Source organism: Protobothrops mucrosquamatus, unplaced genomic scaffold (assembly GCF_001527695.2).
Source record: "Protobothrops mucrosquamatus isolate PMUCROS unplaced genomic scaffold, P.Mucros_1.0 scaffold_9, whole genome shotgun sequence".
In the NCBI taxonomy this organism is placed as follows: Eukaryota; Metazoa; Chordata; class Lepidosauria; order Squamata; family Viperidae; genus Protobothrops; species Protobothrops mucrosquamatus.
The window spans coordinates 537739-558023 of NW_015386085.1; the positions used below are offsets into that span (position 1 = coordinate 537739).

Consider the following 20285-nt stretch of genomic DNA (forward strand, 5'->3'; position numbering starts at 1 on the left):
TAAAGGATCTCAGTCATAAACCCAGCCAGAGTTAGATAAGGCAACAAAAAACATTGCTCACTTTGCCAAGGAAACAAATCAGCGTCTTCGGCTTTAAAAAGGTATTCCAGGAAGAAAGCCAGAATGGTACACGCAAGTCCTAAGTAATCTTCCCAGGGAGCCATCCAGCCAATAGCGCACACATGCACACTTACACACATATAGATATAGATATACAAGCACACACACCTATTCTCTTGCATACCCCTCATGACTTGCTCTTGAGTTTCCTTGCAAGGTGTCTACTGGATAAAACCCAAAATCAAGTCTTTGAAAATAGAAATGAAGGAGCATTCGCTTCCAAAGAGACGGGGGAACTGAGTCTCTTCCAAGATGCAGCATTATAGTTTAAGAGTTTGTCAAAGAACAAAAGGTCAGGGGAAGAGATATCTTGAGTTCACATATATGCTGGGCAAGGAGAAAAGTGCAAAATTGAGGCAACATATCTGAAGTCTGGTTTTGTTTTGTTTAAAATGATTGTGTTCCTGTTCCGTTCTCAGCAATGCGAGCTGCGATCTTGCTCTAGTTTTATTGTTAAAGTCGGCTCCACAGCCAGAGGGGCCCCGTTGGCATAGTGGGAGGTTTTGTAGGTGATGGAGTGATCACTCTTCTTGGCCGCATAGCGGAACCGGTGGTAGTGGAGCACAAGGGCCAGCGCGACGGAGACCAGCACCAGAACAGCACCTCCGGCGGCCATAACGTAATACCAGTAGGCTGGAATGGGCTGCACTGACACCGTGTCCACTGTGGGCTCGCTCCCTGGCAGAAGGGTGCCCCCTGGGGGAGAGACAGAAGAATGTTGCTAGGTGGGAGGCATGCAGGTGGATTAAAAACAACAAGCACACATATACACACACATACACATGCTCTGAGAAATTCTGTGCAATTTAAACAAGGTCTTGTATGACCGAGCTATGTAGGAACATTACTTGGATTTTGACAAGCAGGCAAATTAAAGCATTTCATTAATAGGCGAAGAGGGGTATGATGTAAATTTTGTTAATAGCCATTATACTTGATAGGAACAGACCCTCCCCTGCCCCCTCTCCAATCAGTCCCGCCTAGCAGCAATATGGTATTTGTTTGTCAAGCAATGACAAAACATATCACTGTTTTAAACAAGTGACAAGAGTTTAATTGCAAAGTATGAAGAAGATTGTGACAGGATTAGAGAAAAGATACTAGAGAGGAGAAGCATGCTTCATTCCTATAGGAAAAGAAAAGGGAAAAGAAGCTGTGCTTTCACAGGCCATCATGCTCCAAGATTTCCCCAAGCCAGCTCCAGCAGAGCCAGAACACAGAACACAGAAAATTCTACTACTACTATGATTTTTATGATCTCTAGTACGACTTTCCTAATTCATAGCTAATTAAGAGTGAACTTATGGAACAATTTAATGAATATCCACTCAAAAATAAATTCTACTGTACATTTCAAAAGGGCTTATTCCATAATAAGTGTGTCTAGAACAGCAAGTTAAGTATTACCTATATAATATTAGCTTTCCACTGATAACTGCTACAAACACTTTATTTAGACCAGTGGTGGCGAACCTATGGCACGCGTGCCAGAGGTGGCACTCAGAGCCCTCTCTGTGGGCATGTGTGGCATGCCCCGGAGATGGCAACTGTCCTCTTCAACCAACCGCCCATTTCAACCAACTGCCCGGTCCCACGTGGCCGGATGCATCCCAGCATGGCTGGTTTCCCTCCCCCCCGTCCCATCCCTCCTGAACTCGCATGCTCTCCTTTTCCCGGGCACGACCCACTGCATCGCCTCCTCAGCTTTCAGCCAGCCGTCCAGCTCAGAGGCGGCTTCTCTGAACTGCTGGCGGTGGGCTATGGAGCCCCAGAGTGCGCCAGTTGAGGGGCTGGAAGGCTGTGGCTGCTGTCGGGCACTTTCGGCCCCCATGCGCTCGCTGGCCTCTGTGCGGGAGCTGATGGTGTCAGGCAGCAGCCGCCCCAGCCCCTGCCTTGCCTTGCCCTGTGACAATGGCACCCCCACCCTGCCTCACCATGCCTCGCCTCACCCCGCAGGACAAGCCTCCTGCCCACCGCCCCACCTGCCAGAGACCCCCTGGATCTCCCCCCCAATCCTGCCTGTCCCCCACAGGCATCCCTCCCCATGAGCACCATTGAAGTGACCACACCCACCTTGGCCACACCCACCCAGTGGACCATGCTCACCTGGCACCCAGAGATAAATAAGTGGGTTTTGTGTTGCAGTTTGGGCACTCGGTCTCTAAAAGGTTCACCATCACTGATTTAGACTATAGTCTTCCCTCAGAATCTTTGACTTTCTCAAGTCTCCCTTTTTCTGGAATGCCTGAACGACCCACCATTAGATTAATTGATTCCCCCATCTAAGCCCCTCTTCTTTGTTACTCCTCAGATAGATTCCCATGCTTGGATAGTTCAAAGCACTGCAATTCACACTGTTACTGGGTAGCTCATACACCATCCCCATTGAACATCAGTTCTATTTTATAGGCTAGAAATGCTATAAATGGTGATACAGTTGGGTTTTCTTCTGCCTTTTATCTATCTTGTCTTTTACAAGATCAAAAACTAAGTGTCGGCTAATTGGGGGGGGGGGGCTTTTATCTGTTCCACATGTCATAAATATGTGGTCAAAGGTGAATTACTGCTCAAATAAAGGGGAATTTCCTTTCTAAAAGATAGGTGTAAGATAATACTACTTTCATTAACTGTATATTATTAATCAAGTAATCAATTAAACTTAAATAAATGGGTATATAAACCAACTTTTCAATATAAATGCTTATGTTAGATAAAATTTATCTATATATAAGCGAAACCTAGCATTTATTAGAAGAAAAATCTTTCTTCTTCATTTCTTACAGACATAATGATAACATAATATATATGGAGCTGAGCAGAAAGTCTCACCAATTAACATTTTCATCACTAATTAATTTCACTTCCAGTTGATCCACTCAATTTAAATGGACTAGACATACAAATTAAACCAGTCAGAACTTACTTATGCCTGTATATCTAGATGTATGGTTCATGTAATCAGGACTCTTTGGTATGAATCAACATGCATATAAAAAAAAACCATTTTGCTAGAATCATTGCCCAAAGTGCTAAACAGCACAATGGAACTTAGTCTAAATAAACCAATGAAAACAGCACTCCCTAAGATACTATTTCAGAAATGTTAGCTAAGTTTTAGCTGACATTACCCCTTATCCCATCTGAAAGGGTGACAATGATTCTCCTCAGTCAGACATTGGCATTGGAAAACCAAGCACCATCATAGTTAACAGTCTGGGAGACAACCTAGGATTGGGATCTCCAGTGTGCTATCAGTGGACATCTCTTCCTCTGTGTTCAACATCCTCCCCTCCCAGCTCATTCTATCTTATTATTAAATAATAGTTAAAACAAAAAAAAGAAAGAAAGCAGGGGCATTTTCCCTTCCTCAAAATTTTTAGCTGCCAGCTTTTTAAGCAGCCTCATAAAGGCTCTGGATACTCAGTCCTAATTTTAATACAAGGTGCTTGTTAACAGATTGTTTTATGGTTAGGCTGTTTCCAATGTACAGCTATACCAGGATGGGATTTAAAACAACATTCAGAAAACAGACGTTTCCAGAAGCAGAAAATGACCAATCATCCAGACATTTGTAATAGAAATGTATAATCTCTCTAACACACACACACACACACACACACACACACACACAGAGAGAGAGAGAGAGAGAGAGAGAGAGAGAGAGAGATCAGCATAATCATCATCAAATGACCTTCCATCTCTGCTGAAAAGCTATTTATTGGAAGGGGTAATGAAAGGAGACTTTTCTGCTTACCCTCCATCCCATCCCAACACAGAACAGAATCAATCAGGGGAAGAACATGCAAGAAAGCTTCCACTGAGCCTGTTCCATTGCTAGAGAGCCTTGAATGTCAAGACTCTCCAAAGAGGGTATCATCTTGCATGATCCTCTTCCCCAGCCCACCGAGAAAAAAAGCTGGTTTAGGAGAGCCTCTTGCCTGGGATATCCTTCCTTTTCCCCAGCCTGGGAAAATTGAAGCTACTGCTGATCCTTACCAAACTTCTCTACTTCTCTCTTTCATTAACAATATACCTCCAAAGTTTGTTTACTTTTCTAATGGCAATTATGCTTTGCTTCAAATACCAAGATGAGGTTTAGAAAGAACACCGCTAAAACAAACCTGAGCAATAAAGCTGCCCATCTCTTTTGGAAGGATGAACAAGGGGACACTTATTCTGCTGGGTGCTAAACAATATAAACATCTCCACTCAGTCTCCTTGCTTTGCCATCCAGGTAGCACAAGAACAAAAGTATAAATGACAGTTTCATCACTAGTCACTTGTAACCAGTTTGTTAGTACTTGATTGCTAATTTTAAGTTTAGATGCAGCAAGTTTCTGCCACCCTGAAAGTCAGGAATTCATATTCATTCAAGACAAAGCCTGCCTTTCTCTCTCAAACCTAAGCACTGCTCTATTCTGCTGGAGAGTCCATATATTCTTCTCTGTTCTACTGAAATACCTTTGACGTTTCATCTGTCTTCACCTTAGACATGACAAAAACCAAGGAAAGAGAAAAACGGAATCTATATTCAGTGGATTGAGGGCTGGATGTGTAATAGCTGTCTGTTCAAAAGGAAGGGCATTAAAATGTTTTGTAAAAACAGAATAACAGAGTCGGAAGGGAACTTGGAAGTCTTCTAATCCAACTCCTGCTCAAGCAGGAGCCCTATACCGTTTTAGACAAATGGTTGTCCAATCTCTTCTTAAAAACCTCCCATGATGGAGCACCCACAGCTTCTGAAGAAAAGCCATTCCAGTAATTGATTGTTCTCACTGTTAGGAAATCTCTGCTTATTCCTAGGGTTGGCTCCCTTCTTGATTAGTTTCCATCCATTGCTTCTTGTCCTGCCTTTGGAGAATAGGTTGACCCCCCTCTTCCTTTTCTGTTGCATGTGCATAATTTGTACAGTGAAGACCGAGTGGAAATAAAGCCGCATAGGGATTTTTAACAAAATTGTCTGTTCTAGATGACAGTGCTGCTTTGGATGGTATCATTTGTATTTTTATTATGCTTCAAGTTAAATGTATAGTCTTAAAATGGGGTAATGCCACGATCTTCTTAGATTGAATCAAGCCCCCAGCCATCTTCTATAATATACAGAAGGATACATATAGTTTATGAACATCTGAAGCCGCTGTTTTTTCTTTCAATCACTTCCTGTTCTCTAATAGAGCTAATTTGAAACAATAGGTTCAAGTCTACTATCTTGCTGCTATTCTCAACTAAACACTGTAGTATGTTATGGGACATCATATTCTATTCTACCCTGGGTAAAGAAGGAATGTCTCCTCCATGGTTTTCCTTTAATTCTGCCACTTACAACTTTGAATAGGAATAAACACAATGGATTATGACTGAAAATAGCAGATCCCTGTCATAACCTGAAGACTTGGTTAAGAGGACCTCACCACAAGGGTGTAAAATAGCAAGACTAGCATATAGAACAGGTGAAGGCTTGGGAATTACTACTAGTTGCATTTCTCAGCACTTGGGGTGAGAGAGTGCTGTCCTGTATCAGCAGAAAACAGTCCCTCCTTGTATGCTATCCTTTAAGATGGTGAGTATTTTCTCTCAGCCTAAAAGGAAAGTGGGACTCTAGCAGCAGTAGGCAGGAAGGAATAGAAAAAAATAGAAAATCTGTAGTGTTAAACAGGAAGCATCCATATAAGTAGCTCAAGCTGTTGCCAGGTTTCCTATGGAATATAATTATTTACATATTATATTTTCAAGATGGGCACTTTATATTTTTCTATTTAAAGCATATACCTAAATATGCCAAAAAACAGATATGACGAGCAGGTATTTGAAAATGCACGCCTCTTCTTGTGTACATATAAGAGCAAACACAGATTTGTTGTTAAGCAATGTATAAACTGAAAATGCCAGGCTGCCACTTGGAAACTCATAGTGTCAGTGGTGTGAGAAATTAGAAAACTGAGACTTTTTTCCCATTGGTTTTCCCTGTGCTCAGCTTGGTAGCACATCTGGCAGAAAAGAATAGAATATGAAAGGCTGGGAGAAGGGAACTCTTTGCATTCCTTGTATGTGGCTTTGCTTCCTCTTGCACAGGCAAGTTGAAAGACATTAGGGGAAATCTTTTCCAGTTGCAAAACCTTTCTCAAAAGAGAAACAATTTGTCTTGAAGAGAGACAATCGGTAAAAGTCTTCCTATCTTCTTCCATGGGACTACATCCAGATTGTGATGCTGAAGGAGAGAACATTCTGCTTTTTGGATTCAGGGGCTTCATGTAGGAAACAAGCAAACTGTGTCCAGCTATTCTCTTAACATCTGTCCTTCATGATTGCAACTGCAATTGCAGTATATATTTTCAACAAAATTATTTTTAGATCAGCACTATTTTCACTAAGCATAGAGGTAGGTTCCCCCTGCCCCCCCCCCCATTTTCCAGAATAGCTAGGAATTTTAACTCGGCTGAGTTTTTGCACAAAACATCTGGAGAATCCAATAAGTATTTGGAAATCAGACTGACAATCATTCAGCTTGAAAGTGGGGGTTATGCATTTCTCCATAAAAAACTGAAATCAAAATAAAGCAAGTTCACACACATAGAAGATTAAGGTTATCAAGGAAAATATAGGGTTGGACTTTATTTCATAACATCCAAGCTGTTAAGCAATGTGGAATAAATGTTTACATAGAAAATGGGGAAGTCTTGGAGTTAGACCTCAGGCCTCGTCTCAGTTTTTCTCCAATTGGAAAGAGAAGTTATCAATAGCTCTGGACACCAATGTATCCCATTCGAGAAATGCAAAGCTATTCTTCCTGCCTAGGAGACACCCTTCTCCCCCTTTACTTTAAGTATTCAAAACAAAAGTTCATCACACGTTTGTATTTGTAGCCAGATACACGGCATTCTAAACCAAGATGGATAAGTAGTTCTACTCCAAAAGACTTTTAAATCAGTCCTGTTTCAAACATAGCACAATACCAAATCTTTCTAATAAAATATGGAGTGGTTTGAGCCAAAATGTTACCAATATCCCTTGTCCATTCCATATAATAAGGCTTTAATAGCAAATTTTAAAAGGCTAATAAATGCCATACTACATATACTGTATGCAACCTTTTGTAGTTATCTCTCACCAATCAATAAACATGTCGATGGATCATGTCATTTCATTTTGCCTTGCAGCATCTATATAGCATCTTTGCAACAGTCACAATTGCTATGCACAAAACAAAATTTGAGATTAGATTATTAGACCACTTTCCACTGGGAAAATAATAAATAAGCCAACAAAATCCTGAGCATTGCAACAACCATGCCAAAATTGCTTAAAAAAATCTCTTCTTTAACTTAAGACCTAAATAAAAAGTTTTGAAGGTCAGTATACCTTTCATCCTTGGCTATAGCAGAATTTCTACTAGGCTCTAAATCTTAATGCACAAGGACTCTCCATACTATTTTTCAGAACCAAGCCAGCTTCTCCCAACTACTCAAAATACATCTCTTCTGGAAGTCACAGCCAGCAATGTCTGGCAATATGTTGCCAATAGCCTGAAATTGCTCAAGGAAGGACTATCTATCCATTAATCAATGCAACAAAAATGATTTAATCTACAGTGAAAGCTTTTGGAAACGAATTCTCCTTCCTTTTGGCCACACTAGAGTTTTGCATTTGACAGGAGAAAGGCAAAAAGCCCTGTGAAACAAAACAAAATAAAAAAAATTCCCAGATTAAAAAAGAGATGTTTGGCTTCCTCCCACCCCCACCCTTCCCGACAGACACACAAAAGTACATCTCCACTGATTCAGAATCAAGTTTAACGAGCAGGACAATCTCCCTGCATTCCTTTCCCCTTTTCCTTCCTTCTACAAGTTTTATCAATCTAAGCCATCCCATTTTCTTTTCTTTAGGCCAACATTAAGCTATTAAATGCACCATTTCACCCTTCTTCTCTCTGACTAAATGTCAGCCTTCAAACTCGGGGTGACAGTTGTTTCTCTACTGCAGTTCCCTCCTCCCCTACCAGCTATGGTCCCTGCCTTGGCACTTGTTGGCTAAAAACACAATGCTAAATATTCATCACTGCCACCTCACTGCACTTCTAATTCACTCTGATTTGGAGGTTAAGCCTCTCTGTGGTGGCCATTTATTCTCCCCCCCTCTTATATCTTAAAGCTTCACTGCTCCTTACTTGGTGTTGCAGACAGAGAGGAGTTCATTTGTATCTTTCTGATCTCTATTATTAGATGGTCAGATTCCTAATGCAGCTAGATGTAACATCTGTACTAGTAGCCCTGCAATGCAGCTCTAGCACACTTATAATTCAGGTCTGGGCAACTTTAAAATGACCATCTTTAATTTTATCCATGTTTACTAGTGGCTAGTGTAGGATTACCATATCCAGGCTGTAAAAATCTATACGGCTACTAGTTGGGAGCAAAGAGATACATTTTTTTTTAACTCTGCTGTCCTTTAATGGTCATCTGGATTTCTGCAGCCATCAGCTACCAGCTTCCCTCCCCCTTTAATTTTTTTTTTTTAAGCGTGAAAAATCTACTCAAAACCTTTTTTTTTTTCACTTACTGGCAGGAAACTGAGCTCCTGCAACTTGACGGTTTGCTACCAAATGTTGTTGGTAGAGTCCCTGGGTTTTGGAAGATTTCAGAGCGACATGTAGCCTTGAGCTACCCATAACTACAGTATTAGATATTCTTTTCAAAGCAGTATTCCTAGAAGATTTTCAATTAAGCTACCCAACATAGTTAAACAGGTTTTGTTGTCATCACTTCTGAACCATAGATAGAAGACAGAAAATATGCCTCAACTCCCATTCCTCTTAACAAAGATACCTATGTGACCATCTTCCAAATAACCAGTGCAAGATCTGCACCCTGTACAGGCTGTTACCTTTTAGGTGTATGAAAGAGAGAAATTCAGTGGAAGAAGCATTTGCTACCCTAATGAGCTGAACTTTGGCAAAATTGTTAAAGAGGGCGAGAGCTCTATTTTTACAAAAAGGTAAAGCAGTAAGTTGCAAAGCGCGGGTTGAATTTCGGAGGATCTTGTCCAAGTAAAAGCATGCTTGCTCTTTCCCCCCAAAGAGATATTCCAGCTGACATGAGGTGAGGATGACATACAGACAGGAGGACACACACCCATTATTTTTATTTATTGAATTTACAAACTACCCATCTCACTCGGAAAATGATTCATTAGGGTGCTAATACATACTAGCCAGCAGATCTGTAAAACTTTAAAAACATTCTGCAAGCATTCAGCTATAACTGAAACTGGCCCAAGGTAATTTTTACAATGAATTCTGCATTTTATTGGGTAAAATGTTATACTCTTTTTAAATCCTCTCACACAGAAGCTATCGTACTTAAAAACTTTTTATTTGCATAGCAACTTTGTGTTAGTTTTGTTTGGTTGCATCTCACTTTCTGCACACACATTCAATTTTAAGTATTAAAAAAAATCAGAAAATAAACCATGCAGTAAAAAAAAAAAAAGGCAAGAAGAAGAAGTGCATTTTTACCTGAAATTTCAAACGTGTGTTCTCCAGGGAAAGCTGCAATGGGTTCTGTAAATAAAAAGAAGAGCTGAAAGTGAGTTAGCAAATTATAGATCCTGAAGATAGTAACCCATATGATCACAGGGAGTATCTTGAAACCTCTAATCTTGAAGAACCTCTTTTTTCAATTTGTACAAGTGGTAGCCAATCCTTTATCCTTTTTTTTTTAGGGGGTGGGGTAGGATCTTCTGTATTCACTAAGGATAACTCTTTAAAAATGTTTTTGTGATAGCAGGCTTTCCACTAGGCCTGCTATAATAGGATGTGTTCTAGCAGTAGAAACACAATTGCAATTGTATTTTCTTTTATTTTTTGGCCCAGGTGATAGAATGCCAGGTGATAACAAAACTGATAAACTAAAGGACTGAAACAGTGTTGATTGCAAAGCACACAAAGTATCTGAGATAGTGCCTGCCTGCCTCTCTCATCCTCTTCCAACTCACAGGTTGGTTGAAGGATAAAATGGATTAACCCTATGGATACCACCATGGGCTCCTCAAGAGTTGCCACACACCAGGGGTTTCCATCTCACAACGTCACGTGACGTGTCGTGACGTATCGCAACTTTTTTTCCATTGCTGGCAATGGGGTGAGCGCAGTTTCGCCATGATGCATCTGGCCCCTGGGCCGGCAGTTTGACACCCCTGCCGTACACTAAAGATTAACATGCTATATTGATTCAGAACTTGGTCCCATTTGAGATGGTGAACATTTGTAATAACTCCTATAACACATTACATGCTAAATGCCACTGACAATGGTGTTGTGCCTTTTTTGAGGAATAACACAAGCCATAGGCAGGGAAGCAAAGGAAATCTGTCTTCCTCTCTCCATGCATCTCTTTTGTTTTGGAAACTGCAGGTACGTGGTTCCTTCAGGTTTTAAAAATGAGGGAATAAAATTACTGGAGTGGTAAGCAGGAGACATTACATATGATTAATGTTAAAGATTGAGACTAAGTTGGATGTAAGAAGGAAGGATATGATAAGAGGTTTCATATATTGGAAAGCTTCCCCCTAAAGAAAAGGAAAGAAAAAGAGAAAGAAAGAAAGAAAGAAAGAAAGAAAGAAAGAAAGAAAGAAAGAAAGAAAGAAAGAAAGAAAGAGAAGGAAGGAAGGAAGGAAAGAAGGAAGGAAGGAAGGAAGGAAGGAACGAGGGAGGGAGGGAGGGAGGGAAGGAAGGAAGGAAGGAAGGAAGGGCCACACTTTGCTCACCATGATGTAAAAAAGATGTTGAGACTTTAGAAAGAGTACAGAGAAGAGCAACAGAGATGATTAGGGGACTGGAGGCTAAAACATATAAAGAACGGTTGCTGGAATTGGGTATGTCTAGTTTAATGAAGAGAAGGATGAGGGAGGACATGATAACAGTGTTCCAATATCTCAGGGGTTGCCACAAAGAAGAGGGAGTCAAGCTATTTTCCAAAGCATCTGAAGGCAGGACAAGAAGCAACGGATGGAAACTAATCAAGGAGAGAAGCAACCTAGAACTAAGAAGAAATTTCCTGACAGTGGAACAACTTGCCTCCAGAAGTTGTGAATGCTCCTTCACTGGAAGTTTTAAAGAAAACATTGGACAACCATTTGTCTGAAATGGTATAGGGTTTCCTGCCTAAACAGGGGGCTGGACTAGAAGACCTCCAAGGCCCCTTCCAACTTCTATTCTATTCTATTCTATTCTATTCTATTCTATTCTATCCTAAAGATAGACACCTGGGAAAGAAACTTAAGATGTCATTTATAATGGGTATCAGGAAATGGTTTCTAAAGCACAATCTATTACTGGTATGTATGGCAATGTCTGTTTATGAAGGTTCAAATGGGGATCCTAATTATAACTTAGAGATGGTTAAAGATATTAAAGTTAAAGATATATGCAGTTTTTTAAAATCGCTTTAATCACTCAAGGCCACCCATCTCACTATAGTGATTCTGGGTAGCAAACAGCAAATGCAAACAATTTTCAAAACATATGCAACAATAAATACAATTGTTTGGCTCCAAATCCAGCATATATGGATTGAATTTAGCTTACAGATATAGACAGTAGGTTTGACAAGTTTAAAAGGGGAGGAGGGACTGCAGTTCCCTCCATCTAACCTTTCCTCAGCCTCATCCATTCTCTTTTTTAGTTCTCCCCTATAGGATTCCACAGTCTGAAAGAAATTCACAATACTGAAACAGAAACAGATACTTAGCAAAAATAATATGTTACTAGTCCCTGGGGAGGAGAAAGTGGGCAGAAACAACCAATGTGTTTCAGTGATTATTTTCCCGAAGAATAAAGAAAAGGGCTTTTTTATTATTATTTTTAGATTACTTTTGTATTACATTTGGAAATGGAGTCCCTTGGTTTAACTATGGTTTCAATGGAGTGCTATGAAATACTCAGCCAGTCTAAAAAAGAAAGTGACAGGTCTCTGAAAAAGAAAAACAGTAATATTGTGAGCTATTAGATTCTTTCCTCAAGTTGAAAAGGAATTTGATTACTTCTCTGGATTTACAATTTTAAAGCAGAAGCTTGTCAGTTCCTTTTTACAGTTCTGTGGGGTGTCTCTGTGTGTGATTATGCATGCACACGTATGTTTCAAATACTAAATGATTTAACAGAAACATCAGTCAAACATTTGAGCTTGGCTTTTTTTTTTTTTTTTACTAGATATTGACTTTAAAAATTATTATGAGAGGAAAAACCCTGAGACGAAGGGGAGTATTAGTTGGGACACGTTACAATTAAGAATGGTGCAAAGAAAAGGATTATACACTCATAATCTCAGACCCAAGACCCCATCTCAAACCTTCCCACTACTTTTATTCCTTTAGAAATGCTGCAATTTGTGGAACTTCTTTGAGCAGCTCCCCACATTACTCAACAAATCAAACAGCTATGGGAACAGCAGTCCAATGCTAATCTCTGGGGAGCAAGCATGTCAGTAATTCTACAGAACCAGGTTCCCAAAAGCTGGCAAGGACATGTGGTTTTCTTTTTTATTATTATTGTAAACATGGAAATTGCACCTGGCACGTAAATGCGTAGAAGATTTCTAAGTCGTTACCTGCAATGGTAACAAACATTTACTTGCATGAAATACTTAACTCCCAAGGAATACAATTGTGAGCCATTTTTGTGCCAGGATCCAACTGAAGATCTGAAAGGTTGCTTTTTTTTAGCTACATATGGAATTGATTTTCTCGTCTGGTTTACCTAGCAGGGGTGTCAAACTGCTGGCTTGCGGGCCAGTTTCATCCTACCGAAGCCGCGCCCACCCCATTGCCGGCAATGCAAAAAGAGTCGCGATACGTCGCGACGCGTCACGTGATGTGGCGAGTTTGATACCTGTGACCTAGTGGGACTGAATTAGGAAGGCATTTACTTGACCATCTCTGAATGTTATCTTCTGGACTTTTAAAATCTCTCAGCTCCTTTTGCTTAGGTAACAGGTCATTCAGCTGGCTATTACAGCCTATGCTATCAAGGACAGTGTCTTTCCCAGGACTTCAACTACAGCTACCAAATCTGGGCTGCAAACCTCCAAACAACCATTTGCCAGCAGCCAAACCCCCCCCCCCACAAAAAATGAACACTGCTGCCATCTACTGGTTGGTTGGAGTTTTGCAGCCAAGATAAGATAGCCTTTCTTCAACTGAGGATGCCAAAGAAAGGACCTGCCCCTCCTAAGGTGCTCCACTATTGTCTTACTTCAGTGGTTAATAGCACAAGTCAAAATCATACCAAAGATGGCAACATGCATGGAATGTCTTACCATAAATTCTGTTATTTGTATTTGCTGTCATTAGTACTTGGGCATTGATATCTGGTACAAATATTTGTGTGATGGCATCATTAATGCACCTGCCATTATTGCCTCCATTCAGGTGCCCATGATAGCAGAATAACGGGCATATTTTTAGGAGTTAACAATATTACAATTTTTGTGAATGTGATTTCTCATGTCACCACCCTTTTTCTGGTGATTATTTCCTATTAACAAGGATTTCTATTGATCTCCTCAGCTCTTTCTATGTATACGGTGTTGACTGATGACTAATTTTGGCTCCTGGATATTTTTCTTTGGTAACAATCTAATTATTATTATAAGCAGTCCATGCCATTGCAGAGGCATGAATTAATCTCTCAGTGTGTTGACAGGGAAACCATCCCTACCGGCTTTCCCCAGATATTCCTTCTCCCTGACTTCCTCCAGAAGGAGAGAGTAGGCTAAATGAATGGGTGAGGCTTGCTTTAATGCAACCAGGGTTCTGTCTGCTTAACAACCTTAAGATAAGATTGCCTGCAAAGATGATTGCTATGTGACCTCTTGGCCAGAACTGTAAAAGAATCATTTGCACATAACAGCTATTGAACCAAGGTGCTATTTGCTGGAGGGTAACCCATTCCTATTAATTTTGCCCCACTGCTCCTTGCTAGTCTCTTTCTGGAGTTTAGTAATATGCATATTGCCGGGGGGGGGGATACAGGCTGTCCTACATGGGGCTATCATCCCACAACCACCTTTGTGCACAACAATTGGCCTTCTGATTGTTTCTGGCCTATTCCACACTGTTGAAAAGGATCATGGGATTCTTAACATTAAAGCAAACAATAAAAAATGAAAATGAAAACTTCCTGTCATTCAGAAAATTTTAATAAAGAAAGCCTTCAGAAAGGAGTTATTCAAGCCTAGCCTTACCTCTAATACACTGATTATATGAGCAAGACATTCTGTCCATATGATAGGATGCATTCATTTTTTTTACCCATCTTACTCAGTTCAGAGTTTTTGTAAACTAGGCCTGAGCCATTTTTCTTCGGGGAAAAACAAATGGAGATGGCACTCAGCAAAGCTGTAGCCAATGCTTCTACATCCCTACTGAAAGCCAAGATCTCAACTGGTTTGCTTTGGGGTTAATTGGTAGATTGAATCCATGGCTTAGGAACAATAGGAAGGCTGCTTCTCATGAAATAGGCACCCTACGAAGGCCACTTGGAATTGGATCTGTACTAAGTTAAAATACTCACTTCCTATTTCTACACATACTCCAGCTAGCATTTGTTATAACAGTGAAAAGTGAGTATCAGTGGCTAATTTGCATGCTCATGATCAACTTGCCATCTGAACAGTCATCACAGAGATGCAACTGCAAGCAGCCCACAAATACTACTATTTTTGTGTGAAGTGAACTATAAGGTGTGGGGGGGAGGAAAGCCCTACAATGTATACAGTATCATCACAGCAGAAGTGCTATCGGTTCAGATGGATGGCTTCATACCCTTTATAGTTCAGTACTTGTTATGTGGGGCAAGAAGAATTGCATCAGAAATAAGAGTTCTCCCTCTTTCAACTTGCCAATTCTATTGTTTGCAGATGCGTTTTTGCTTCTTATTACAGATTAGATTTATCCTTACATACCCATGCAGTTCTCCAAAGAAGTATCAGTGCCTATTCGGACATCATCAATGGCAATGTCTCCTGAATGCCCGTTGCTTATGGTGCCTTCAAATACAATCTAGGAGTGAATAAAGACAGAATAATAAATCCACAAACAGCCCTTGCATATGTCAAAGAAAGGGATTAAAGTTATCAGATTCTCTTAGTATTTAGACATTTCCAACTGACAAAAAGGTGGTAAAGCTCAAAAGAATCCTAGAAATGTGTCCATTATACTAACTCCCCAAAAGTTAAATAACTGGGTTTTTTTTTTCTTTTACTTTAAAAGTTACTTGGAGTGGAAATAAATATTGGCTGCCCACCATTCTTTTTGATCAAGCCAGAGGCTCAGCAATCTTCAGATTCTCCTAATCCATTCTAACTCTCCTCACCTTTCTCCGGCTTTTGACACCCTACAGAAATTTAGTGCCTTATTTAAATTATTTTAATCAGTGCCTTAATTAAATTTTACATTATTTCCCTAAATAATCTTGTATTTGATTCTAAAATTACTGTAGTTTTAACAATTTCATATCATGTATTATTTATTCATTTACAGTTTAATATCTGCAAACTGCCTAGAGTCCAGTAGATCTGAATAGTGGATAAATGGCATTCAACAAATCAACAAATAAATTTCAGTTGTTGATTTGGAACTACAGAACTTGAGCATAAGCCTCAAATATATACCAGGTGGGCAAACACCAGAAAACATAATTTGTTTTCATCCTGGCTCTCCATCTTGGCTCCCTTCTCAGGTCCAGCTTGATTAATCTTCCAATAAAGTAGCACGGGATTGGGATTGTGGTGTTGGTGCAGTGATAAGACTCATGGTGGGATTTTAGCAAAGAAGCAGGAACTCCCAATTGTCAAAAAAGACCCTAAATTGCCTGGACTCTGGACCATATTCAAGTACTGTTTTCTTACTGACTGGGAATGAGTTGTTTGAACCCCATGCTAAATTTTGGTACAAGAAAATACAAGGAGAAGAAACCAAGCAAGCAAACAAAGAACTTCATTCTGTATTCCAGCTAATTTTGCAATATAGGCAAATATGCCTGTCAGGTTTAATCTCCACGCTTTATTTTAAAACTGAGACTAGCATTTTTGCCAAAATGCTTCAGTGTGGTGAAGGGAAACAGAACATTGATTAGTGAAAAGCAATAGAGTGGGCAGGGAAGGCTTCTGAATTGTTGGAAGCAGCAGCAAATACACATAGAAGTTTTTGACCTCATGTTCATAGCAAATTTAAACTGCTTTAATTATTATTTCTCTTCCTAAGAAATCCTGGGCACTGTCTGTCAAGGTTAGGCTATTAATCTCTAACAAAGAATTTAAAACATCCTACAAAGCAAAAATAGTAGGAGTTTTCAAAGGGAGGAAACTTGGTGGTTAAATAGTACAGATAGTCCTCGACTTACAATCACAACCGAGAGTAGAATTTTCATTATTACGCAAGACAGGTGTTAAGTAAGTCATGCCCAATTTTTTTTGCCACGGTGTTAAGCAGATCACTGCAATTGTTAAGTGAATCATGTAGTCACTAAGTGAATGTGGCTTCCCCTATTGACTTTGCTTGTCAGAAGCCGAATAGGAATGTTACAAATGGGGATCACGTGACCCTTTGCCACAGGTGTCATAAATATATTTTGTTTGCCAAGCATCCAAATTTTGATTACGTGCCTGTAGGGATGCTGCAATGGTTGTACATGTGAGGACCAGTCATAAATCACTTTTTTCAGTGCCATCGTGGTTGCTAAATGAATGGTTTTAAGTCAAGGACTATCTGTAAAAAACAATTTCAGTTTAAAATGAGAGCTTTCATCATAACTAGCATTCTTCCTCCAACAAGCAATTGGGGTAAATTTCAATGCTGGAATGCAAAATTGATTAAAGCATCAGGCTAGAAACCGGGAGACCACATGTGCCCTTGTTCTGTTTTAGGCATGAAGCCAGCAGGGCCAGTCCCTCTCTCTCAGCCCTAGGAAGAAGGCAAGGGCAAACTTCAAAAGGCCTTGTCAAAAAGCTTCAGGGAGTCAGAAACTTACTCTAAAGCAGTGATTCTCAACCTGGTTCGCACCACTTCGGCAGAACCGTTAGCTAATTTTTTTTGTTGCCCAGGCCCAGAATGGACTTCCGGAAGCGGCATCCACACAGAGAACCGGTTATTTACATATTTGAATCCCACCACTGTGTGGACCCCTGGGGGGCCCCTGTGATGTGGTCACAGGGGGGGTCCATTAAGGCTTGATGCAGTCTAGTGCTTTAAATCTTGATTTAAGTCTTGGTGGTTTGTTGCCATGGTCCGTGGCCACAAAAGGTATTTAACAGGGGTCTGTGATGAAGAAAAGGTTGAGAATCATTTGCTCTAAGGCATTTATCTTTCTATTTATCTGCCTGCCTGCCTGCCTGCCTACTGCACCTACCTATTCCAAGGGCATCTGCATGGTGCTGTTAAAGAAGCCAGCATATTGGCCATGACTACATGATGCATATCAAAAAGGAGTGGGGCATTGATCAAATGTTTTGACTGCCATTTTGACTTTTTTGACCCATTCCTGTGATCTATTCAGAATTTACACACAGCTGCCCTCTGTTGATTAAAGTGTCTGAAAACACGTGGTCCACTTTGGAGCTCTTGTCATAATCGCTCCCTTCCCCCTACAAGTAGATGTGCAGTTTCTTTCAGTGTTTCTCCAGTGTGGACTCCAGGCTCTTAAACAATTATCGCACCAACAATCTAGGCAAACTCTTAAATTCCTGCTGCCTCCACTATGCACTCACATTTATTTCTTACATGTTTGCTTCACAAGCTACATGTTCTTCATCCAAGAGAAAATAGAGGAGGAAAAAATAGTCGCAAAAGGCAGAGCTACCAGAGTTGAGTTGCAAACAACTCAATGGCCTCAATGGAAATACATAGAAAAAACTCTACTTTTTATTGCCTTCTGCTGGTGATCTTGATTTTTGCAGTCCACATCTAGCAAAAGAGAATCTTTTAAGGATGTAAATGACAATAAAATAAACCCAAAGCTAAGCTATATATAAAATAGGCAAAATCCAAGTAGCAAATACACTGTTATTCAGTCACTATAGCAACATGGGAAGCAAAATGAAAGAGGGAAAGCTCTTATGAACAATGTTTTCTTTTTCCCCCTTTTTTTAACGATGAACAAACATGGTCTCTTGAAATCTGGGAGATGAATGTGTAGCGATGCTTAATCTCAATTCACACTTTAACATGCTCACCTGATATTCTGTATCATAACTAGGTAGAAGAATCCGGCCTTCCCTCCACTCCTCTCCTTGGTCTTCCCTGATGCTCCACAGTGGTTTGTTCTCATGCGTTGCCTCCCGCCGTACCTGCAGCATAGTCCCACTCCCTCCAGAGAGCTGGTACCAAAACATCAGGCACACAGCACTCCTGGGCAAGAAGACAGTGGGACTGATCAGCCGAGCATGTTGTCCTTCTCGTCTTGCACTGCTTTGCAACCTCAAATAACTCTTGCCATCTGCTGAAGAAGATTAATCCTAATTAGAATTTGCAATAGATACGGCAATCTATGGTTATTAGCTCTAGCTAATGAGAAATTCAACCATGAATAGCAAGAAAGTACATGGTTCATAATTTCAGCATGATGTAGAAAAAGAGGTCACTCATTTCCTGTCCTGCTCCACATTGCTATAACATGAGGAGAAAACTTAACACTTAAATGTCAGATGAAGGAAGTATGCATTTTAAGTAAAGCATCGGGGATTCTCCAAAAATCACTAGGGCTCAGACTACTAGAAGAAGCTGCTTCCACAGGAACCTGCTTACTCATTAAGATCTCCTAGAAAAACGTATTTTTGCATCCTACTATTTAATTTATTCATTTCTAAGTGATAGCGCCAATTTGGGATTTTCTTCATTTGGGAGTTCTGTTTGGCTCTTAGCTTTTTTGCAGATCTTTAAGACCATCTCGTTTCAAAAGACATCATTTGTAAAAAAGAGAATAGTGTTAATTTTGAAAGATCTACAATCCCTTCCCCACTCCTCCACCCCACCCTACCCCATATTTCAGTCTATATTAAACTGTCTGATATCATTTAATCTTGGCAGTGCAAAAATAGTTGTAACAATACAAAATGTTTATTTATGTGTGTCCCTGAAAAGTTTAGTTTTTCTTCTATGTCATTTACATACTTTTGCATTTGCTTTCGTTTAACTCTAACCCTAACATAATCTTGTATTTCAGTATTCTCCCAATGCAACATTGAAAGTTTACTACTAAAAGGTGGTCGATCAATTAATGAAAGTATTACACATAAAAGAAGTAACAAACAATAATTCCTCTAAAACTACCAATACATATGCTGGACTAATGCTATGGAAAGCATCTTAACTGACTTCTTGCTTGGGAAAAAGGCCGCTACAAAGCCTGCTGGATTATTCATCCCAGTCCTGCAAAGTTATTTACATTTTTGCTGAATCACAAGCATATTTTCATGGGATTTACACATTGGGAAAACTTCATTGGGTAAATATTTGTTTCTCATATGCAAATCTTTAAAATATATGCTATCAATCTTCTACAGAGAAAAGTTTGAACACGTGTGTAGGCCTATGACAGTTAATATATTTGTAGAATATTGATAATGGAGTATACGCTGAAGATTGAATCCCATACATATTTTCTTAGGAAAATGCCCCAATGTGTACAATTGGTTGCACTATTTAGAATATACTTATAAGAGAGAAAATATCTGAGAAACAATAGCCCTGTATTTGAATATTAAACAAAAGAAAATAATATGGAGCTGTGCAGCCCTTCAGATATGAAACCGAAAAAGTACCTCAGAGCATGTGGGTACATGATTGTAACTCTTCTTTCTGCAAGTCCTTCAGACAAATCTGTTGCGCATCCCTACTAAACTATACACAGATCATTGTTAGGAAGACTAATCTTAAGAAGAGAGGCATCCACCAGATGGATAGAAAGATAGGACATTGCCTTGACTGAGACAGAGAAGTAAGATGGCCATCTATTTCACCAACAGCCACAGGCACAAAAACCTCCTGATCAAGACACTTGAGAAGCTTAAGATAAATGATTGACATAATTAGGACAAGTGAAAGTGCTATAATTGGCAAGGAAAATTGACTCTATAATCATGACATTATCAGTGTTTGTGCATGAGCATGCACAT

General features: G+C 39.9%; 1 protein-coding gene across 1 annotated transcript in view; it reads right to left on the bottom strand.

Annotated features, from left to right (window-relative positions):
- NRP2 (neuropilin 2) overlaps positions 1-20285 on the bottom strand; it is a 159256-nt gene that overhangs the window by 26197 nt on the left and 112774 nt on the right. The window contains exons 15-17 of the mRNA XM_029284702.1: positions 18345-18607; positions 15078-15174; positions 9632-9676 (exon numbers count right to left, since the gene is read on the bottom strand). Of these exons, the coding sequence (XP_029140535.1) occupies positions 9632-9676; positions 15078-15174; positions 18345-18607 (405 nt within the window). The remainder of the gene's footprint in view (positions 1-9631; positions 9677-15077; positions 15175-18344; positions 18608-20285) is intronic.